The 21756-nt window shown below is 44.1% G+C and overlaps 1 protein-coding gene across 1 annotated transcript in view; it reads right to left on the reverse strand.

Moving 5' to 3' along the window:
• Nucleotides 1–3896: 3896 nt before the first annotated feature.
• Nucleotides 3897–21756, reverse strand: part of LOC140214446 (venom metalloproteinase BumaMPs1-like) — a 31394-nt gene continuing 13534 nt past the window's right edge. Inside the window, exons 6-13 of the mRNA XM_072285803.1 lie at nucleotides 17914–17985; nucleotides 17698–17828; nucleotides 17555–17604; nucleotides 16658–16766; nucleotides 14144–14311; nucleotides 10806–10947; nucleotides 10539–10682; nucleotides 3897–4141 (exon numbers count right to left, since the gene is read on the reverse strand). Of these exons, the coding sequence (XP_072141904.1) occupies nucleotides 3968–4141; nucleotides 10539–10682; nucleotides 10806–10947; nucleotides 14144–14311; nucleotides 16658–16766; nucleotides 17555–17604; nucleotides 17698–17828; nucleotides 17914–17985 (990 nt within the window). The 3' untranslated portion in view covers nucleotides 3897–3967. The remainder of the gene's footprint in view (nucleotides 4142–10538; nucleotides 10683–10805; nucleotides 10948–14143; nucleotides 14312–16657; nucleotides 16767–17554; nucleotides 17605–17697; nucleotides 17829–17913; nucleotides 17986–21756) is intronic.

Genomic DNA, 21756 nt, shown 5'->3' on the forward strand with positions numbered 1-21756 from the left:
CGCAGAGACATCGACTGCGCAGCTGGATGAATAACCGGCAAAATCAGGGTAATAGTATCTCCATAAACTGCCACGGGCATCAGCAGCCGGTCATTTACTGCTGTTTACACCCGGTCGTTACGTGTTGCACAGCATTCCAGTTTCTTTGGCATCCCAGTTACCTTTTTCCAAGAAAATGCTTTTTATGCATTGAAGCACAAACGTAACTTGAGCAGCAATGCATTTCGTTGGACACTTCGAAAATTAACATGTCGAAACTAGTAAAGTCCAGAGAATTGGTTCCAGTTGATACGCCTTGCGAGATCACTAGCTACAATTCCTAAATTGTGCCGTAAATGAATTGATTAAAATAGTAATTAGCGTAATTATATTTTTACTTAATTAACTTTTTGTTTTTTCGTAGAAATAATGGCCGCTTCATTGAGCCATATATATCAAGGTTTAGAATCGTACTATCGGCCGCAGCCAATTTGACGCAGCTAAGAAAACCATGTGATGGAGGTCACTTGTTTGCGTTGCAGCGGTTATTTCAGAGGCTACCTAAGCGTTCTTTTTGGCGTCCGGTGGGCTTAGGTCTTATGGTCGGTGGTGCAGTTTGAGTCAGTCAGTCAGCGGACGAGACCAGAAGTACCAGACCGGTACACTGATAAAGAGAGGTACACAAACATGCACCAGAGGTAGCATCGTATACCGGCGCTGGTTGTACACTTTGATAGAATAGGCGTTTCTACCAAGCTTTCGTTGGTGTCATTGCCTACTTTGTGCGCCATAACGAACAGACAGGAAAATGAGCTGGTCGTTTCGTCTATTCCTCTCACTAAAAATCAATAATTACACAACAATAGGTCAACATCACGTTGCCATTGATTTCTGGTTGTGGAATGCTCAACAGAAACATAATTTTATAATTTTCACGTATGTTCAATAACAGTTTAATTACGTATCATCGCTGGGGCATGATGCGGCCTGATCGGACTAGCCTCATGCACTGGATCTGACCGACTGGAGTAGTGGAATAAGCGCTTCCACTTTGATTTCTTTAGCTTCACTGCCTGCTGACTTTGAGGGCTTGTAAGTAAAGGAACATGAGCCCATTCGTGCGACTATTTTCACGCTCACACACTCACACAATATATATACCGATGCCCAATAATTACTCTGCAATAAGTCAACATAATGTCGCCAACAGCTTTTTGTTGAGGAATGAACCACATCATCACTGTTGAACACATCTTGCGTAAGCTCAATAACTGTTGAGACGTCATAAAAAACATATTGATTCTACTTTCCCTGAATGATATATAAAGAAAAACTGATTAGTCATTTTTGTACGGGGCAGTGGCAGATCAGATGATTGCTCGATGATATCTTCCCAGTTGCAGTGACATATGAGGGAGCCAGCCATCCCAGTGAGGAAGGAGTACGAACATGTAAATTCTGCCCGCAATTATAGGCGCATCAGAAGTGTGGTGTCACACCGGGAGAGGGCCGATGGTTGTTATCACAACTGCTGCGGTGGACGAAGCACGAAGAAATGGCTGTTAGAATTCTCCAGAGTCTTGCAAAGCAGCAGCATAATGTCACGAGCAATTCGGCGAAGTCCCTTAGCTGTGTCCATTCTTGATAACAGGATAAACGTAAACTATGCAGTTTCATAGGTGGATCGGGCAGCTTCATCAGAAAGATAGTTGCCGAGAGAGTAAGAGGAAAGAAAGTAAAAATCCAGGGATGTTTACCATAGAATCATTCGGTTGGTTACCTTACATCGGAGAAAGCGAAAGAAAGATGACAGAGCAAAACTGTGATTACGTCAACGTTCGCGAACAGCGCGACGCAGTGAAAGGCTCTCGCACAAGCCCGATGTTTTCAAAAAGAACCAAAGGGCTTTCATTGCCTTCTGAGTCGATGGTCGTTGCATAAAAATTGCCGTATTGATCATACGGCCACTGGAAAATATTATGTCCTTTTTCAATAGCGTGATTGTAGATTTCAACTGCTCATAAGTCACAGGTGCAGTGCGCTTGGCAGACTCTGATGTGCAAGCTTCAATTCATAGAACACTGTCAAAATTACGCGGCGGTTCCTGTTAAACATAATCAACAGCGGCATGATCTAAAGACGGCAAGTTCTCATACTGAGGACATGATCATGTCTGACTTTCGCAATTGCGCTGTGACCAGAGGGGCCGGAACGACAAAAGCGGCCATGGAATTGGTGCAAGTCACCGAACTTTTGGCAGTGAACGCGGTCAGCGCATGTTTTGGGTAAAAGCGATAGAGGAAGATGCTTTAGAACCATCGTTGACGACATCGGGGGCGCCTTCGTAGCCCTAAAGATCTTAAGGCGTATCCAGAGGCGTTTGCCCATGTTACGAGAAATATTTGGATCTTGTAGCAAGTGAGAAGATCTTAAAAGACAGCTTGAGGTCTCTCCGCTCATCGTAAAAACTAACCCCCATGCTCTTCAGAGCCTACAAGGCGAGGCTATAGACGCATGTTTAGGTCTACCTCGGTGCGCCTTAGCTGTCGCATTAATTTCAACTACTTTAACTATACATCGTTACTCAGGCCTAGAGATATAATGTCTTGAAGAAGAAATAGATTATTTTAATATTTCAAGAGTTATATTCAAATGGTGGTCCAAATGCTTGTTGCACAAAACCAATGGGATATAAATAATGGAAGTAATAGAAACCAGCGATCCTCCTTTTATCCACCTCTTTCACTAGTGAAGCGACCCTCCCGGCGACCTGTCGAAAGCACGCTAAGATATTGTGGCCCATGCCAAGAAAAGCCTATGTTGGCGAGGACGCTCGTAAGCTTCCGAGTTGTAAGATGAAGTCCAAGTTGTTTTGTGATCAGTTTCGGGTTAAGTTCCTTCAAAATAGATTACGCAGAACCATCGACGTAATTCGTCGTTTCTGTCACTGACCACCGGATATTCAGTGGCAAGGAAAAGCTGTCTTTGTAGAGTGTCGTACACACGGAGACGGTTCTCAGAAAAATTTGTTCAGAAGTATGTGATAGTATACCTGGATTGTGATGATTTGAACTTTCGACAGCTGCGCCCGCATGTACAGTGGGCGACTTGCACGCTGTAACTTATCAAAGTGACGTTTCCATAATTCGAATCTATTACGAACATTGCGCTGTACTGTGACGCGCTCGCACACGCTCAGCCAATTTTGAGTTTTCTATTGGGTACCTCCAAATCGGTTGAAGTCTACGTATAATGCTATAAAATTATACGCGACCAATTGCGGAATTAAATATGTCTTCCATTACAGCATCCCAACGCTCTAACCACTAGGCCATTAATTTTTTTCATGCTTTATTTAGGCAGGATACTGACTGTGAAACATCAAGCCGTGACTGCACGCATGTTCCTCTCAGGGTAAGATTACTTTTGAAACATCTGACGCATACGTCACGTGCCAAACACACTATTATAAATAGCGCGAGAACGGGACTAAAATTAAAGAAACGCCAACAACTTCCGCAAAAGAATATAAGACTTCCTTAATTAAATTCTTCAGTTTTACGTGGCAGAACCTCCATATGAATATGAAGCATGCCGTAGCGGAAGACTGCGGATCAGTTTTGACCTCCTGGGGTTCGTTAACATGCACCCAACGCATGCTACACGGGCGTTTTAGCATTTCGCCCAGTTGAGATCTGGCCGCCGTGGCGTGAATTTGATACCGAGCCCTCTTCCTTGGCAGCGCTATGTCACAGCCAATACTAAATCACGGCAGCCCACCAGAGTGCCTTAGAAGGCGTCATATAGAGGAGTTGAGAAGGTGACATCATGATGTTCTTACCTAAATCAAAGGTATGGGCTTTTACCCCGAAGCAGAATATATCACCTGCAATGCTGTTGTATTATAATATTTATTCTTTACAGACTGTGCACGATTCACATTAGAAGTCCGCATACTGATTCCACATTTGTGTAACCAACGCGTTGGTCAGGGCCTACTTGTCCTGTGCCGCAACCAGAACCTTCGTCTTGTCGTAGATTTTGTCGTCGGTATTGGGGTTGTTTCTGCATAAGAGGTCTCAACGACACCAGTCGATATCTGTCCATTTGTCTGTCCCTCAACGTCAGAAGGCTTTTTCACGCACACTCCTTGTATGCAAACCTGTAGACAAGACCAATATCAGGTTTAGTGCCTTCTTCATCAAAGAACAACGGCCAAACTCACCAAAAGTTTCGTTTGTAAGAACTGTCTTGAATAGGTTTACGGCAGCGCGAATAAAAGACAGGACAAAAGGATACATACACCAACTATCTTTTCCTGTTTTCTACTCCTGTCTTTTAGAAGCGCTACTGAAGCCTATTCAAGATGCATTACCAACACGCCCACATTGCAACCCTCGTGTAAGAACACTTTTTACAGCGACGCTATTAAGGGCTACTCTCTCCAATATCGTGTCCCCGAGTAGGAACAAATCCTGAAGACAGTGCAATGCCGGGCCGACGCAGAGAGAAGGTGACGCAGGCGTTAACCAATCCGCATACATGAGCCGGTCCCAAAGATTGTGCAATGCCGGGCCGACCCGCGGTGGAAGTGAAGAAGGCGTTAAGCACTCTTCATACGTGAGCCGATCCCGAAGATAGTGTGATACCAGACCAACCCATGGCGGAGGTGAAGCAGGCATCTGCCCCATACATGAGCCGATCCCGAAGGTAGTACAATACCGGGCCGACCCACGGCGCAGGTGACGCAGATGTTAAGCACTCCCCATACGTGAGCCGATCCCGAAAATAGTGCAATGCCGGGCCCACCCGCGGCGGAGGTTAAGCAGGCGTCTGCCCCAAACGTCGACCGATCCCAAATATACCGCAATAACGGTTCAAACCGCGGCGCACGTGCAGCAGGCCTTAAGCACACCCCATACGTGGGTCGACCCGGAAGACAGTAAAATGTCGGGCCGGCCCACGGCGGAGGTGCAGTTCGCCATTACGGGCCCACATACACAGCTTCGCTGGCCATACTATTTCACAGAGTCGAAAGGGACTGAGTTTTTGCCATGGCTAATATTAATGTCCTCATTTATAGCGAATTGCCCGTACTCCTTCTTAATAACCATTCTAGGGCAATAACTTTGATTCATTGCGGATGCATGTACGATGAACGATGTCTCACGCGTAGGTGTAATAAATAAACCATAACATCTATTACCGATACAACTGAAGAAAAATCAATGCTTTGGTCTGGTATGGCAGACTGTACTTGCACAACTGTTTACTACAATCAGGCAGTACGACTTACAAAAATCTAAGCACCTAACTCGAGCATGAAATTAACCAAGCGTGTATGATGAACATCCAGTATCACGAAAGTGATGATGCTACGCAAAACTATAGGCTTGCTAACTATTCACAAACTTTACAACTGGCTAAGTTTATTACAGGCATAAACTTAGATATTAGATGATAAATAAAGTTTACATGTCCGCTCATGCGAGTGTAGGTGCAACGAGAGAAAGAAGCTCATCTGCAGAGCTTCACCGTTTCCCGAACCCATCAAGCATAGTTGCAGCTACGCTGCGAGTAATGGTTACTTATCGTCATGAAGATACGACATTGTGCTGTTCAAAAGGCGCGTTTAATAGTCGTAACTTAATGACACGCAAGCTCTCTGAAACCAGTAAAACTCAGACAAACCAAATCACATTAGCCATGCTTCAAAAAACGCGCAGTGCCACCCGAAAGACGAAGCACCGATTGCGATAGCAAATTAGTAGATAGCTGTACGAAGTAAGGATAGCAGTTTTATCGGCCGTATAAACTAGTAAACATTCGCTAAGTAACTAAATTAACAATGATGGAATGTGTAAGCATAACTCAACGAGGATATAGAAAGAAATAGAACACAGAGGCAGCGCTGTCTTTGCGTGTCCGCTTCTTTCTAATTCCTTATTCAGTCGCGCTTACGCATTCTATCGTGGACTCAAACCAACTAGCCCGCCAACATGTTTTAACTAAATTAACCAGCACGGTGTCACGCACGTACAGGTAAACATGAACGCACCTCGCTCGATGAGCGCGGAAACTGGCTGCTAAGATTCTGGAGTGAAGAGTCGCGGCCAGCGCAAGCGAATTGACCTTCATGCATCTCTCTCTTCAACGCGAACGAAACATCGAAAGCACAACGCATACGAAGCTACCGGCACTACGCGCACTCTGCAAACATCGCAGATCACTTTGAAAATGAGAAATGCGCGGGCGCGCACTTTGACCACGTCGCAGATCGCTTTCAAGACGCACGAGCGCCGGCAACGCGTCCCTAAGGCGTCCGCGATTCGCGTAACCAAAGTCGTAGTAGATGCTGAGGTTGCTTTAAGCCCAAGACCTTAAGATATGTCTTGGCTTACCACGCACTGCAGCAACGGCTGAAACCATTACCCTTGCGCAGGATTACCCAATCACGACGCGCATTACCGTTGAGACAATGCGTATGCATCTCGGACATTATGCTAGGACCCCTTCCCACCACTTGGCGAGCCTGACTGCTTGCTGCAAGGCCCTGCTCAACATTTAGCGGTATTGTCAGTGCACATCGTGCGTCGTTTACTTCAGGGTACGCACCTGCGGCGAAGCCAGCGTTTCCTCCGTGGTGTTTGAGCCGTCCACAAGTAGATATAATTATTCCAGGACTACAGAAGAAGACAGATCTACCGGCCCCTGCTCTAAAACAGCTGAGCTTACTTCTTTTGCATGAAAAGTACAGCAACCACATGCACATATATACCGATGGATCGCCTACGTCGTGCAGTTCCGGTGGTGCCGTGGTTATACCAACGCGAGGAATGACACTGCGGTTCAAGACATCGCATTTCACCACCTCAACGGCGGCTGAACTAACGGCCCTGCGTCGAGCACTGGAATTCATTGATTCTGAAAGACCTAGAAAATGGGCCGTGTTCTGTGATTCAAAACCGGCATTGCAGTGCACGCACTCAGTTCTCCGACACGGATGCCATGACCAATTGACATACGAAATCGCGAAACTTTATCATCACGTCCAACAAAGAGGTCACGAGGTCGTTTTTCAATGGGTACCTGGCCATTGTGGAATCAGTGGCAATGACTCCGCCGATAACGCTGCTCGCACAGCACATCAAGAAGAGCACAGCGTTCCGATTCCGCTTTCGAGGACTGCCGCCGCAAGGCAGCTTCGACACCTGGCACGCAGTCTCACACTGACCGAGTGGAACTCGCCGAACTTACGACTTACACGACTGCATCGACCTAACCCCTCCCTGCAACTCCGACCTCCACTTGGACTTCCTCGACGTGAAGCTGCGCTTCTCTGCCGCCTTTGGTTAGGAGTTGCCTTCACGAAGGCATACTCTACATTAATTGGATTGACTGACAGTGCAGCATGCGAGGTGTGTGGCACCGAAGAAAACATCGACCACCTGCTGTGCCACTGTCCACGATACACCGCAGAGAGACAAGAACTTGCAAAGCTTTCCAAAAACTGGACAATCGGCCGCTTTCTGTGCAGGTGCTGCTGGAATACCGCCCCCATCGCCCGTCCGCCCATAAAGCGGTGAAGGCGCTTTTGTGCTTCTTAAGGACGACGGGCTTGTGCGACCATCTGTGACTATTAATGCAATTTCTGTAAGACCGCACACAGCAGCGAACTCACCACAATTTCCTTCCTTCCTCCCCTCCTCTCTCTCCCTGTTATTTTTGTTACCTCCTTTCCCATTCCCCGGGTGTAGGGTAGCCAACCGGGCATTATTCTGGTTAACCTCCCTGCCTTCTACTTATCTCTTTCCCTTGCTTCCTTCCACTCTGTACCACAGTGAAAATTCTTACACCGTGCTCTGTACGGAGCGGCGGGCGAGGAGGACATCGAGGCACCCTAGCAGCCGCTGGAGAAGAATGCCATTCCTACCTTGCCTCACCCCCCTACCTCGCACGTGACAGGAGAGGGCACACATCTGGGCCACGTTTCTTGTTCGAGCACGCGAGATTGAACTGCGTTCGCCGACGCACCCTCGCCGGCTTTCACTGATACGGAACCTCACGGCGACGCCGACGCAGAAATGCGACTGGAGTGTCCAATTATAATGATCACGCAGACCGACTTAAGACTGCTTACGTGTGGGAATGCGAAAGCATTATACTGTTTGTAGACATCGGAACGCCAGGAACGCGCTCATTTTATGTACTTATGACATGGCGCCATCTTGACCCAATTGGCTGCACCGTCACGTGCCCAATGAGGCACGCACTAGGTCACACCTTCAGTAACCATGGAGCCGCTGTGGCGTCGGAGAAGCGTGCTTGTCTCGCGGCCCGGAGGCTCGGGTTCGATTCCCACCCAAATCAAAATGTAAAAAAATTTCTTTTGAATGGCATTAATTTACTTTGTGTACAGGAGCCTCCCTGAGAGACTTGATGTGAATTCGAGCATTTTTCAACGGGTTTTTGCTACTTGGGCAGTAAGCTATTTCGGAACCATCTTTCGGTGACGCCGACGCCGGCAGATTTTCTCGTATAAAAAGGCATATAATGATTTCGCATTAAAAAAAGCTGTAAGCGCGATAAATATAATCTCATCAAGAATGTGCCGCATGATGCGGGAAATACTGAGTGCGCTAAGTGTTCATCACTGGAACTTTATTCGCTTCGGTCGCCACGCGGAATAACGGCAGAATGAAATTAAAAATAAGCCTGTAGGTCCGTTTCATGCAAATACTGCAAAAGCGGCTTATAAAATGTATTGAGCTATTATTTTCACCTATAATGCTTCCTATTAGGTTATTTTGTGTGTGCACGCATCTACAAGTTTTCTGCTAACGTTGTATAACTTTTACTAATAAACTCAAGAAATGTTGATAGCTCACGAGAACTCAGCTACCAGATAATCTGTCCCTTCCAACAAAATTGAAACGTCAAAAAGAGAGAGTCAGAATGTATATATTCAATGAAATGTGCAAAAGCGTGAAACCTAATTGTTAATGCAGTGATGTTGTCTGATATTAAATTTTTATGCGATATTTGTGTCGTCACATGTCCGAACCCAAAACCTTATAGTGTTAGTTTGTCAACGTCTTAAGCTGATATTTTGTTTTGCTGTACGGTCGAAAATAGCACAATTGGTGGCATCAAGTTGACATGTAACTTCGTGGTTTCATTGCTTGAAACATTTTCTAATGAAGGTTCGTGCCACTATTCTTCGAAAACTAAATATATGTTTACTGCCATTCTTAGCCGAAGATGCAAGGGCAATCAACATGTCTTTTTCATGTCCAGCCAACCCGCCGTGGTTGCTCAGTGGCTATGGTGTTGGGCTGCTGAGCACGAGGTCGCGGGGTCGAATCCCGGCCACGACGGCCGCATTTCGATGGTGGCGAAATGCGAAAACACCCGTGTGCTTAGATTTAGGTGCACGTTAAAGAACCCCAGGTGGTCGAAATTCCCGAAGTCCTCCACTACCGCGTGCCTCATAATCAGAAAATGGTTTTGGCACGTAAAACCCCATAATGTCTTTTTCATGTGAAGGGCTGATCCGAAGGATGTTTTCGCTTTGTTTGCTCTCTATTTCTAAGTATATTACTGTTCGCGAGCACCTGCAGTTTCACTTATGCTACATGATTAAATTATTTTAGTTGTTCACCTGTACACCAATAACCCCCACCAATAAATGTTGCGAGGCAAGCAAAAAGTACAACTAAAGTTCAAGGAAAACTAAAGGTAGTTATTTTCTTGCTTCTGCTTAAAAGCATTATATCATTTCAAGAGCATCACTAAGTAACTAACGAAGCTTTTTTTTTCTGAGGAGCATGTACAGGTTTCCTTTGTAGTTTTTTGCTAAATGCTCATATGCATGACGCCATTTCTCTTATGTAAGATTTCCTCAACTTGCAGGCATCCACGGAAAATATTTGTCATATTCTGTGTGTTTACGCTTCAGCCTGGCTCTGCGATCCTGGTTAGCTCCTGTAGATTGTGAACCGGACGCATCGAAAAGTTCTTGGTTCCAGGTTCCGTCTTCAGACAAGCGCTTCTCTTTCTTCAAATGCTGTTTTCTTTCACAGAAATTCGTATCTGTTTCCCTTCCTTCTTTGGCAATACTCTTTAGGGATGATAATATTAGTCTTTCTTAAACTTCCTCCACAGCGAAAGCGAAGGTTTTTTGCTGAGCTGATTTGCCGGACAACAAGCGTGATTCCAGAATCAAAGCGGCAGAGTTCCTTCTATTAGTACGGCAGCCAAGTGATTCAAGAGCTAGTGAACCTGCCCGCCTTTCACTTATCCTTTTGTCACACTTTACAGTGACCTTAGTATAAAATTGTCTTTTGCCTCTGGTCCCTTTTTTTTAAAACGCTCCTGCAGCTTAACTACACAAATTTCTGCGCTATGCACAACGCCTCACCTACTTGCAGTCGCTCTCTAAATATTACCGCTCCCCTGCAGTTTGATGTTCGTCACCTGAGAGCTCCTTAATTTTTAAGTTCTTTACGCTGGCGTTTGCTAAGCATGCATAAATTGTAAGTCTGCCGGCCGGTGCTTACGTGATGGAAGCCACATTCCATGTAGTCCAACGCGTCTTCCTTAATGGTGAATGATACACTGTAGCGTTCCGGTCTTATACCAGCAAATAGATACGTGATAATTTTGGAAAAATGACACACCACTTTACAGGAACTTTGAAGGACCTGCATGAGGAGCATGAAGATAAAAATATCATAAGGCATTCGTTTAAAATGGCATTGTGCGCGAGGGTGTTATACTGCAGATATAAATACGAAATATTGATACAGCAGACGTTTTATTCTTACGGTGGCGTATTCGTACGTGGAATTTTCCTTGTCGGTTGGCAAAGCCTTGCAAAATTTTTCAAAGCTCACTGCCATTCCTGGGTATACGCTCTTCACAACGCTCCCCGCTGATGACACCTTCCAGCACATTGGTCCTACACGGCTGAAATTCAGAAATGGCAAAGCAATTGCAGCGACGGAAGTGATTCAGATTTTTTTTTTTTTGGAGGGAGTACTTTTGTTACTTGAAGCGGTGCACTCATGAGAGTACAATCGCAGACGAAAAACACATGGTGTATTAGTAGCCATACAGTATGCTATGGTAAAAAAACGCCCCTGAATGTAGCATTAGGGGTGTGCGAAAAGCAATTTTTGAGACCGCATTGAATACAAATCGAAAACTGCCATAATCGAGCAGAATTGACTCAAACAGCGAATACTTTTATTTAAAAAATTCCAACAATGAAAATCTGTTTTCACCATCGATCTTCATATCCCAGTATATTAACGACTATAGGAAGTTTCTGTTATTACACTAAGCGTCATAAACTGCTGTTTCTTAAAACCACTAAAGGAACCTTAGGAGCAAACCCACAGTCTATTGGTGGGGGTGAATAATGGCTGTTTATTCAAAAAGTCTGCTTGCCTAAGCTAAGTACTGCTTTTTCCACTGCGTTATAACTTCTCGTGTTTTACGTCTATTGTGTGACCGCACAGATTAAATTCATCGGACATTTGCGATTTCAGTGATTCCTAGCACTGCACCTAAAATGTTCGTGTTTACAAAGAATGAGTGTTCGATTGGAATAACGAATCGAATAATGCAATATTCGGTTCTGTATGCGAATTTTTTTCATGTTCGCCCGGCCTAAAACATCACAGCACTGGTCTGTGGCACAAGATGAAGAAATTCCCAGGCACTTGTAGAATCAACCTTTGCCTGTGTCTGGACTAGTCTGTCCCCGCCACTGGCCTATGCGTAGCTTTTAATCTTTTGCACTTCAAATAGGTTCATGCCTTCGCAGACACATCTTCGCCGAGCACATTGCTAAAGAGAGGTTTGCAGCACCTGTGAGTTACACTGGCGCTAGGAGTCTCTGAACGAAAAGTTCCTAAGTAACACAAAACTTTTAACTATCTCAAACGCTTGTAGAACTAACAAAAAATTGAACTAATACCAAGCGACCTGTAGAACATTGCGATTTTGAGGATACAGGTACTAACAGACCTGTGGGGCAGTCAAGATTTTTCATGTATCAAGGGCACCGCATCAAAACTAAGATTCCGCACTCCTGTAATTGTTTTTCGATATCAATTACTCTGAGTAGTGGTTCTAAGACCCCACTTTACATTTATTTTCAGTGACCTCACGTTACCTTGAGAAAAAACCCCACGGTATAATACTGGAAAATCTTGAGCCAGCTCTAACGGGACCAAGAGAGATCTTGGTAAGTCTTGGATAGTAACACTAACACGCTCCCCCGCTACCTGTATAAATCCTGGAAAGTGAATAAATACAAACAGCCATCGAGCAAAGAGACTCCTTAGCATTGGACGGCATTCACGAGTACAATGACTCACGTTCAATATACAGGCGCAAGGCAAGAGCGTTAGTGAAATACAAGGGGTGTGAGCGAGAGCGAGTGTTGGTTAACGTGAGCACGAACTAAATTAGGTGACATGGGGTTCTACATGGCGTGAGGATCAACATGAGTGTCGGTGGATGTCAACAAGGGCGCAAGTGAGCACCTGGGAGTGACTGTAAACGTAAGTGCCGACGAGTATGACCGCAAATGAATGCGAGCGAGTACATTGTATGGAAACATATTGGAAAATAAGTATCCGCTTACTATGCTGAGCTATGCTGGTCGGGCACTTCAAAAAATAATCTGAAAATTTCTCTCGCTACTCGAATGGAAACGCGATTAATCGTGAATATACTGCTCAAATGCATATGTGAACGACGGAAAGAAATAGGAGCACACATGTAAACGCGCATATCGAAATGAACACAAAGGCACGAAACTGTTTGTTTCTTCAAGAAAGCAATTATATATCCTGCAGTCGCTGCAAATATGCTAGTGTGAGCTTAAGTGATCGAGGTTTCTTTTTTAGATAGCAGCGTAGCTGTGTGAGTGGCCACTAGTTTTGAAAGATAACGAAATACAAAATGGGCACGAACGATGCAATATAAACATTTGCGAAAGAAAGGCTTGCACAGCTTTTTAATGACCTATAATATGTTCGGCCGATTCAGCTCAGAAGCAACACTAAAATAAAATGAAATAAATTAAGTTGCGATGCAGCAAAAGCCGTGAAAGTCGAAACACCAGGAAACACATACAGCGCTTTGAACAAGGCAGTATAAGGGACAAGAGAACATGTACATAAACAAAAATGTGCAATGCCCTGAATCTTGAGCAAACTTTTTAGAAACGCAAACCAGTTAATTAAACTAAAATTAGGGTTCTAACTTCAATATTCCAGTAACAGCATGTCCAAGACAACAAGTATCACCAGTCAAATCTAAAATCCACAGAATTCAATTCAGTGCGGGTCAGTGTATGAGGTACAGGGTGTTTTAGGGAACCCTTTCAAAAATTCTTAGAATAACTGTCTGGATGAGACCATTGACGAGACATGCGCCGTCAAACTTGGGGTAAAAATGCACTGTCGTCCTAATTACTTTCTTAACAAGACGTCGTTCTATGCATTGAAGCGAAAAAGTAACTGGAAAACCAATGCATTTCTCCGCAGAGTTTGGGAATAAATATTTCGGAACTCCTGTCATCCTGATAATTCGCACCAACTGGATCGGCTTCCCGAACTCCCCGGCTAGAGTTTGTAAATTGCAATGTGTGCCCATAGAGTAATATTTAAACACTTAACTAGTGAATTTCTATTAATTAGCCGATTATTCACTTGATTTTTTAGCAAGTTGTGCCCCTCTTCAAGTACACTCATGGACCACTATTGAGCTACCTGCCACAGGCAATTTTTTTTAATTGATTCGCTGGAACAACCAGAATCTATTTGTTCAACGTCAAAATTCTTGATTGAAAAAGTTATCAGAATTGTGGTAGCTCTATTTACTGCAGAGTAAAAGCTATGAGTCTAATGCTTTCCTTTTTTAATTTAATATTTACTTATCCTTAGTAAACAAAATTGAAGGCGTAAATAAAGAACTACTTCTAGCATTCGGCAAAGGTTCTCCTGTACATATCAAAACCCCTTACGAAGTTTGTTCTGTGGATGGCGAAAGAAACGATTTTACCGTTCACACACATATAGATAAAAGCTTCCGAGGGGAGAACTTCAGCGCTTAAGGGCTGGGATTCCGCAGCTGTTTTCAGTCTTACCGTATAACATGGCGGATTTGTTCCAAGCTGCACAGCGAAAAACGGTGGAATTCAGGCCCTTTGTTGACGTAGCTCATCATGTATCCGTCATTCCAAGGACAATCTATTGCACCAGGGTGTCCTGGGATGTCCGGGTCTGGGTCGTCTCCGTCGTGTTTTGCTCCCAACCTTTGCAACGTGCACAAGGACGGCAGGCGTCACACGGAATAACCTATGTTCTTAAAAAAAATCTTTAAAGCTGCTCGTAGGTCTCGAAAGTTATAGAAGCAGTTTCTTTAATGCATGCCAAGCAAGACAGGATCACAGGAAGATGAGAACGAAGTTATGAACAGTAGAGATACAGCAAGGAGAGGAAAGACCCGGAAGTGAACCAGACGCTCGTCCGGTTCACTTCTTACAGTGGAGGTAAGGAAAAAGGTAAATAGAGGAGGAAGAGAGTGAGCAGTGAGCGCACGTGGAAGGATGTACAGAAGCACTATAAGCGGTCTTTCAAGCTTGTGAGCTTGAAGTCATGTACTAGGGCACCACTCGCTTTTTGTGCCAGTGACGGATGTGGCTGCGGTCCCAGTACTTATTACTCAAAAAATGGTCTCGAGTCCAGTAGGCTTAATGACGGCCGGAAAGAGAGGCTTAGGATTTCATAGCGAGTACAAGTACAGTAGTCAAACAAGAAATGTCGCATGGGAGAACACTAAGCTGGGACACAACGTAATTACCTGTCAGAACTGAAAAGGAACTGTCATCGTTACCACCTACAACAAACAAATGCATCAACAATCATCGAATCATTCCAAACGGAATCGCGATCAAACGGCACGTGCGTTAGCGCACCACCCCTAGCACTAGATGACAAACACAAATCGAATTTCTAAGCACACAAATTCGTGCGAATACGACTTGAAACACCATGTGACGGCCTGCATCTTGCCTACTCTAGATTTATGCACTTTTTCCGTCGTTTTCATCAAAGAGTTCACAGCCTGCACTTCATGTCGGTCTAGTGTCCTAGTCCATCGCGTACTTGTCCATAATATTGCTTCGTAGCGCAGTGGTTCACCATGTCATCGAACCAAAAAGCTCACTGCAACACATTAAGACATTTCGCCCCATTTTACTTACTCCCCCCCCCTCAATTATTGCCATCGTCCGCCGGGTGCAGAACACGAAAACTTCTTATAAATGCTTTCCAGGCAAGCAGCTGCATCGCTGGCCAAGACCCGTCCACTTGTGGAAACGTTGGCTACAACGACATCTCTTGTTCGATCACTGTTTACTGCTTGCTTTATTGTATAAATTTAAAGAAATTCAACGTGTTATTCGGCTGCTTCGTGGACTAGTGTTTCACAGTAAGACGCATGGTTCTTGTGTTTTTTTGCTCTTTCTAATGTAGTTCTCATTCAGTATTTGGGGCTTTCTTGAAGGCTACCAATGTTCATGCCCCAGCCAAACTTAGTGCATCCAGTTTTTTTTTTATTTTACTCGGCCTTGTCTCATGCACAAAATAATTTTTTGTCTGCTTTACCGAGCGTCCGGCTCTCCAAAACTACTCGCCCTCTGTTTAGCGTAGAAAAGTTTACATAGATTTATTAATCACGCTACCACAGCTACTGTCTAATATTTATGGAAATCTTTCATCCCTAGCCGATGACAAGTTATCTTTTCGACCACTTTCATTTTCTTTGTTTCCTTCATTATTCTCTCCATTTCAGTTTTAACCACAGCTAATTACCCCTATGCTTTCCTTGGCTTGATTGCCTGTTGGCTTTATATGGTTGAGATTAACAAAAATAGAGCCCCATTGTTTCCATTCTTCTCGTTCATCAATAGCGGGGTCTCAAATTTGGCAGCCTTGTTGCCATTAGGTAGCGTACGAGGGTTTATCAGCCATGTGCTGGCTCTCCTAAGTCCACGTGTTACGTGACGCCATCGGGCAAAAAGGATGTTCCACATCCACCTATCATGGCCCCGAGTGACGCTGGCTAAGACTCGCAGGGATATATTTAGTAAACAGAAAGCACCAAGCTAGTGAAAGAATTGATGGCCGTCGCCGGATCACAAATAGTAGTGCAACGCATCGGGAGGTTATGGACTTGTCTCCCACCGGCAACAAGTTATGGATGGAAACAACTTTATTTTAAATCCTGCAAAGTTTGACGACCCGGGCTCAGGTCCACCATGAGGGGACTTTGAGGCCACAAGTTATGGTTTCGCCCATTTTCACTTTTCTTTTCTTCATTATTTTCTGCATTTATATTTCAAGCCCAGCTAAATACCTGTTTTCATTCCTTGGCTTCATTGCCTCTTGCCTTTATATATATAATCATTTAGTAGTTACTCCTATCTCTAATAATACCATACTATATATGGGTACATACGGATTTTATATAGAATCCCATTATGCCATAGTTTTTTGAAGTCTTGGCAGTATAAGTACAGTTAAAATGCAGATGACGACGCGTCCTGTGTCGTTCCTGTCCTAAATAAAGAAAGGTGCATGCGAAAGGTCGATCTTACAGATGAGCAATTTCGTGGGCAAAAGTGTGCGTTCCACTGAAGAGTCCCGGGTTGTCTTCCCCGAGTGCGACGAAGTGGTTTGTGCAGACACCAGAAACGAAGCCGATTCCTAGAAAGAGAATAATGGTTGTAAATGTGGACATTCACTGAATTTGTTCAACCGATACAACGATCGTTTCGTTAGCGCATTTCTTGACAACTCATACTGTTCTTTGTAAATCTATCCTACGCTATCCTATGCTACCTCTGGTTAACCTCCCTGCCTTTCTCTGCATTATTCTCTCTCTCTCTCTCTCTCTCTCTATCCTATGCTAGCAAACAAAAATTTGCACCAACTCGTAGCATTTATTGACATTTTGTACCTCCCTGCGTTTCTATGCATCCGTTTCTCTCTTCTACGCCATATTGTTTTGGGTCAACGTTGTGTTTTGTTTTCTTATAGTATGTTGCGCTTTAATGCTAAGAAAGCGGGCGCTGATGATTGAGATGGGAGAAGACGAAGTAGTTATGTGAACACAGTACAATGACTTAGTGCATAGCACCCGGGGGAGGGGGGGATATGCCGGACATGTCATTGCAGGCGTCATTTTAGAGAATAGTACTATACACCATGTTGCCATAGCTGGACAAATTTAAACCACTTTTATGCGAACGTACCTTTCTATAGCAATGAGGAAGTCATTCAGCATGATGTTTATAACGCCATAAGTACAGATCATAAGCTATAAAACAAAGCTACAGCAGAAAAAAATAGTTTATTTCTGCGTGTACACGCGTGTGCGTCTCTGTGTGCCCTGCTCTCGATAAAGGAGAGTGAAGTCCCTGGGATTCACTCTATATAAGAAAACGCTTGCTACAAGTGCCGCATGGCGTACGACGTGATAAAATCTTACGTACCTAAACCGGCGTCAGTCAGTTTGCCATTATAGAAGGTAAACACGTTGAGCCTGCATGAAGTATGTGCGAAATTTTTTTCTTAGCTGTACTTAATACTATGCCATCGGCTCGTAGGACAGAGTGCAGAGAATAAAAAGGAATACCCTGTCATGAGGTAGACGCAATCTGGATTGCCATATTCCTTCTTGTGTTTTAGGGCGTGCGCTTTGAACATTGCGATTGTTAGGTCGTCGAACAGGTAACCTTGCTGCGGGGAGACAATGTAGTCTTCCTTCTGCTCACACATGAAAAGTGAACACAGGTTCAGCGCAAGTAATTCTGGGCACTAGAGCACGCGGAAACAATCGTAAAAAGCTCACCTGACTTCTTTCAAGGCCTGTAAGCAGGAGCTTCACCTTTGGATTTGACGTGGCTTGGTACCTTATGTTTGCCTAAATATAAAGAATGTGAAAAATAAGTGTGGTGCATCAGAAAATTTATTTGTTTAACTGGCAGGTGGTTAAAACTACACCAGGCGCGAGTTTAATGGCGTTGGCGAGAAACTTCCCTTTGTCGCAGAGCATTGGGCTGGGATAATTTTTCGAACAGCTGTGGTTCAGACAGCGCTGCCACGATGGAACTTACCGTGCGACTACAGACCACCATTAATGCGAAAAGTTAGGAACTGCTACAAGGGTAATATTGCCTTTGTCAGAATGTTTGCTTTAGGATGAATGTTTCCTCGCCGATCGTTATTGAGTTGACATCTCAATTTTCATGTGAAACGCCTGTCTTCTACGGATTTCGCCCGTCAAGAAACTTGTATACATGTACCAATAAGTCACTTTGTCTTTTTATAACTATCCCTTCTCCTATCTTGCTATTCCCACATTCACCCAGGCTTGTACGTATTTGAAATGCTCTATCCCTGCAGTATATTAGATACTTTTGTTCACGTTGGAATGCCGACGTGAACTGTCGTCGCAGCAAAAGTCGGTCAAGGCTTTGTTGACTTTTCTACGTGACAGTGGCCTATTAGAAAGACTATAATGACCCCATTTCATCCCTTTTCATATTTTTTTTTCTCACGTTTTTATTTTTGTCACGCTCTTCTTTCCGTCTTTACTTCCCCTTTCCCTTCCCCTAGTGCAGGGTAGCAAACCGGAGGTTTTAAGTCTGGTTAACCTCCCTGCCTTTCTCTCATTTGCATCTCTCTCTTTGTGAACATTCTGAATGCCCTTCTTGGGCACTTTCGGAAATAAATGAAATGAAATTTTGGTATTTCAGATGTACATTCATAAAGCAGAATTTAGCACAGTTACTTAATTACCACCTGGTCTCTTTTTTGCCTTTTATTTAGGATGCGTACTCTGCAGATTCGGGAATGGATTGTCTCAGTGCTTCACTCGTGCCGTCTACTGGCACTTGAAGAGCCATTCCTGCGACGTCATCTTGCGCTGATTTGGAGAAAATAAATGTCACAAATCAGCGCAGAAATAGCAGGGACGCTGCCCCGCACGTTTATGATGGCTGTGTGCGACCGTGCTTCCATGATGTTCTTGACCTTTTTTTTTTTTTCGACTCGGCTAATTTTTCTCTACGGCCAACTTGCTCTGCAGTAAACGAAAAACAGCAACATAGTCGCGCACACGACAAAGATTTTCCTTTCACAACTCGCCAGCGGACAACGCTGAAAGTTCCGCTGAACAACAACTACGCTTCTAATTCGAGTACGACATTGTAGACCAGGACGTGACGTCATTATTGAAGTACATCACCCTACAAGCGCTTCTATTTTTCTTAGGCACAACGCCGCTCTTCTGTAGAGCGGCTTTCAGTGTAGGCGGCGTTATCTAAAAAAAAAGCATGCTGTTTAAGCAAAATTTTAAAAGCAGCGCTTTCCGATGGCAATGAAAAGTATTTAGTAATTAAACCCTCTGCTTTGTTTGACAAAATAAAGCGCTACAATGATGTAGAAATTCTTTTGTTTTTGCAGTGTCTTGTTTATTGAAAGTATCCTGAAAACAACGGAATGCTGTTCTCGGTATCTTGTACTCTACATAGGAACTTCGGAATTTCGGTAGTTCGTATTTTATGTAGTAAACATTTTGCCTAGTACTAGTACACTAGCCTAAAAATCTTTTTTTTTCTTTTTGAATATCCTGTTCAATCTGCCTTCGTCTGAGTGCAAAGCGACTAGACCGACCTGTTATGACGGAAGTCTTGGGCTGCATGTTAGATCTTTCTCTGGAAGCTGGTTGAGATAAGGCTTGTGGTTCTAGATCGTGTTTCAGTATTGCCCATATTACTGTGCGTGTGTGTAAGCTGTGAGTTATACACATACCGCCCCTTGCCGATTGTAGCTGCCCGTTCACGAGGTGCGTGATTGCTGAGCACAGATTAGCTGTTGCTGAACCTTTCTACCCCTTTTCCCTTTGGCTGGCACATGGTAGCCAACTTTAAAAGAAAGATTCAGCAGCATCAGAACGACGTCAGGAAAGCCAACCCAAGCTCTGATGTCTTCGCGTACAATGACCTCTCTACTAACCACATCACTGAATGGGATTCTGTCTACGGCACACAAGTCCTTCCGCAGTTCGTTTTTTTTTTTTTGACAACTTCCATCTTTTTCGCCTACCATGTATATATCATTCTTGGAAAGCGAGTAATCAAGCAGTCATTTTTTTAAGCACCTTTCCAACCAGAATCTAAAAGGGTGGAGAGGAAATTCGTGCAATTATTTTATTGACAATTATTACCATTATGCTTAAAACTGCTCCCTTGACCCTGATAGTTACTGTGCGTTTCGCACTAGTCGGTTCACGCGTAATATTCCTGCTCCAATTTTCTGCGTCTGTGTTTGACTCTTCGATATTTGATCCGATATTCGATTCTTATTATTCCTCTTTGAAAAAGTTGGTAGTCACTCACCTTTATTCTTTATACATTCAGTCGACAGCACACGAGATTATCTGGATGCGGCGTAATCTTACCGAGATGTACACGCGCAATCTGCACCTCCGGACAAAAAATATGCGGACACTTTCACTCTCCTCTTGACTGTAAACAAGGGACCCATAGCGGCGCCGACATGTAAATTATGTTGTTGTTTTTTTCAATCTTAGGCAAGTGCACGTTTTATTTCGACCATGGTAGCCAATGGAAGAGGCCCTCCTGCAAACGTCTCTCTTAGCACTTTCCTTTTATATATTTCTTCTCTCTCAATGGGCATGTGTACTTCGCGCATGTGTTCAGTCCATGTAAGGGAAAGATGAAGAGCAGGTCTAGCACCCTTCTGTAGTTGTAGCCTCTCATACATTCTTAACCCATCACTCACTTTAGAATTATTTTTGAAGCAATTGTGACCCTCAGGGCCGTTCTGGAAATGGGGCGTCAAGCAAGAGATGAGAGAGGCAATGATGATATGGCACGCACAGTGCTCAGCGACGCAGTAATCAGTCCGCATGGCGGTCAGAGCTTTTCTCCACCACCAGAGGGCGCTAGGGACAGCGGGCAAGTGTATTGTGGTTTACGATTAAAACGAAGGCATTTGTGACAGATTGTGATTGCACTTGACCCCTCAGTGTTCACCGATGGCACAAAAAGCCCAGTCCGTCATGCGGGCTGGTTATCGCGTTAGAATCGTTGAGCTCTGTACATTGACTAGCTGCTAGGCGCCTGCTAGAAACCGCAAGAAACTGCAGAAATGGTGTAGAGAAATAAGTGCATCCGCCACCCGAACGTCACTACTATTTTTTTTTATTTTTAGGCAAGAAAAAAACGAGAATGTAGACTTGAGCAACACAGCCAGGATCACAGCCCGGTCTTTCCCGAATCAGTTTCCTTCGAGCAGTTGCATAGCGGGATTGAGTTGCCCATAATTAAAACGCACTTTCAAAGATTGACCCAACGAGTAAACCGTTTGGAACGGTGCTCACATTTGACGCTTACAAGCCCTTGTTCAAGAAATATTAGAAAAGGTCTCACTTCGTTCACCTACGCACCTTTATTATATCTTTAGTTGAACGAGTCACAATGTTCCCATCATTTTCACCAAACTTAATTTCTGTGTCAATTAGCTCTTCCTTTACCGGTAGATAAATTCTACATAGTTCCTTACCACACTTATAATGGTCTGGAACGCTTGCTTAAGTAATTTACTTGAAAGGCAGTAATATGGCCAACCACTTCGAACTTTGGATCACCCATAATCTTCCCCACGC

Source organism: Dermacentor andersoni, unplaced genomic scaffold, assembly GCF_023375885.2.
Source record: "Dermacentor andersoni unplaced genomic scaffold, qqDerAnde1_hic_scaffold ctg00000044.1, whole genome shotgun sequence".
NCBI classification, from domain to species: Eukaryota; Metazoa; Arthropoda; class Arachnida; order Ixodida; family Ixodidae; genus Dermacentor; species Dermacentor andersoni.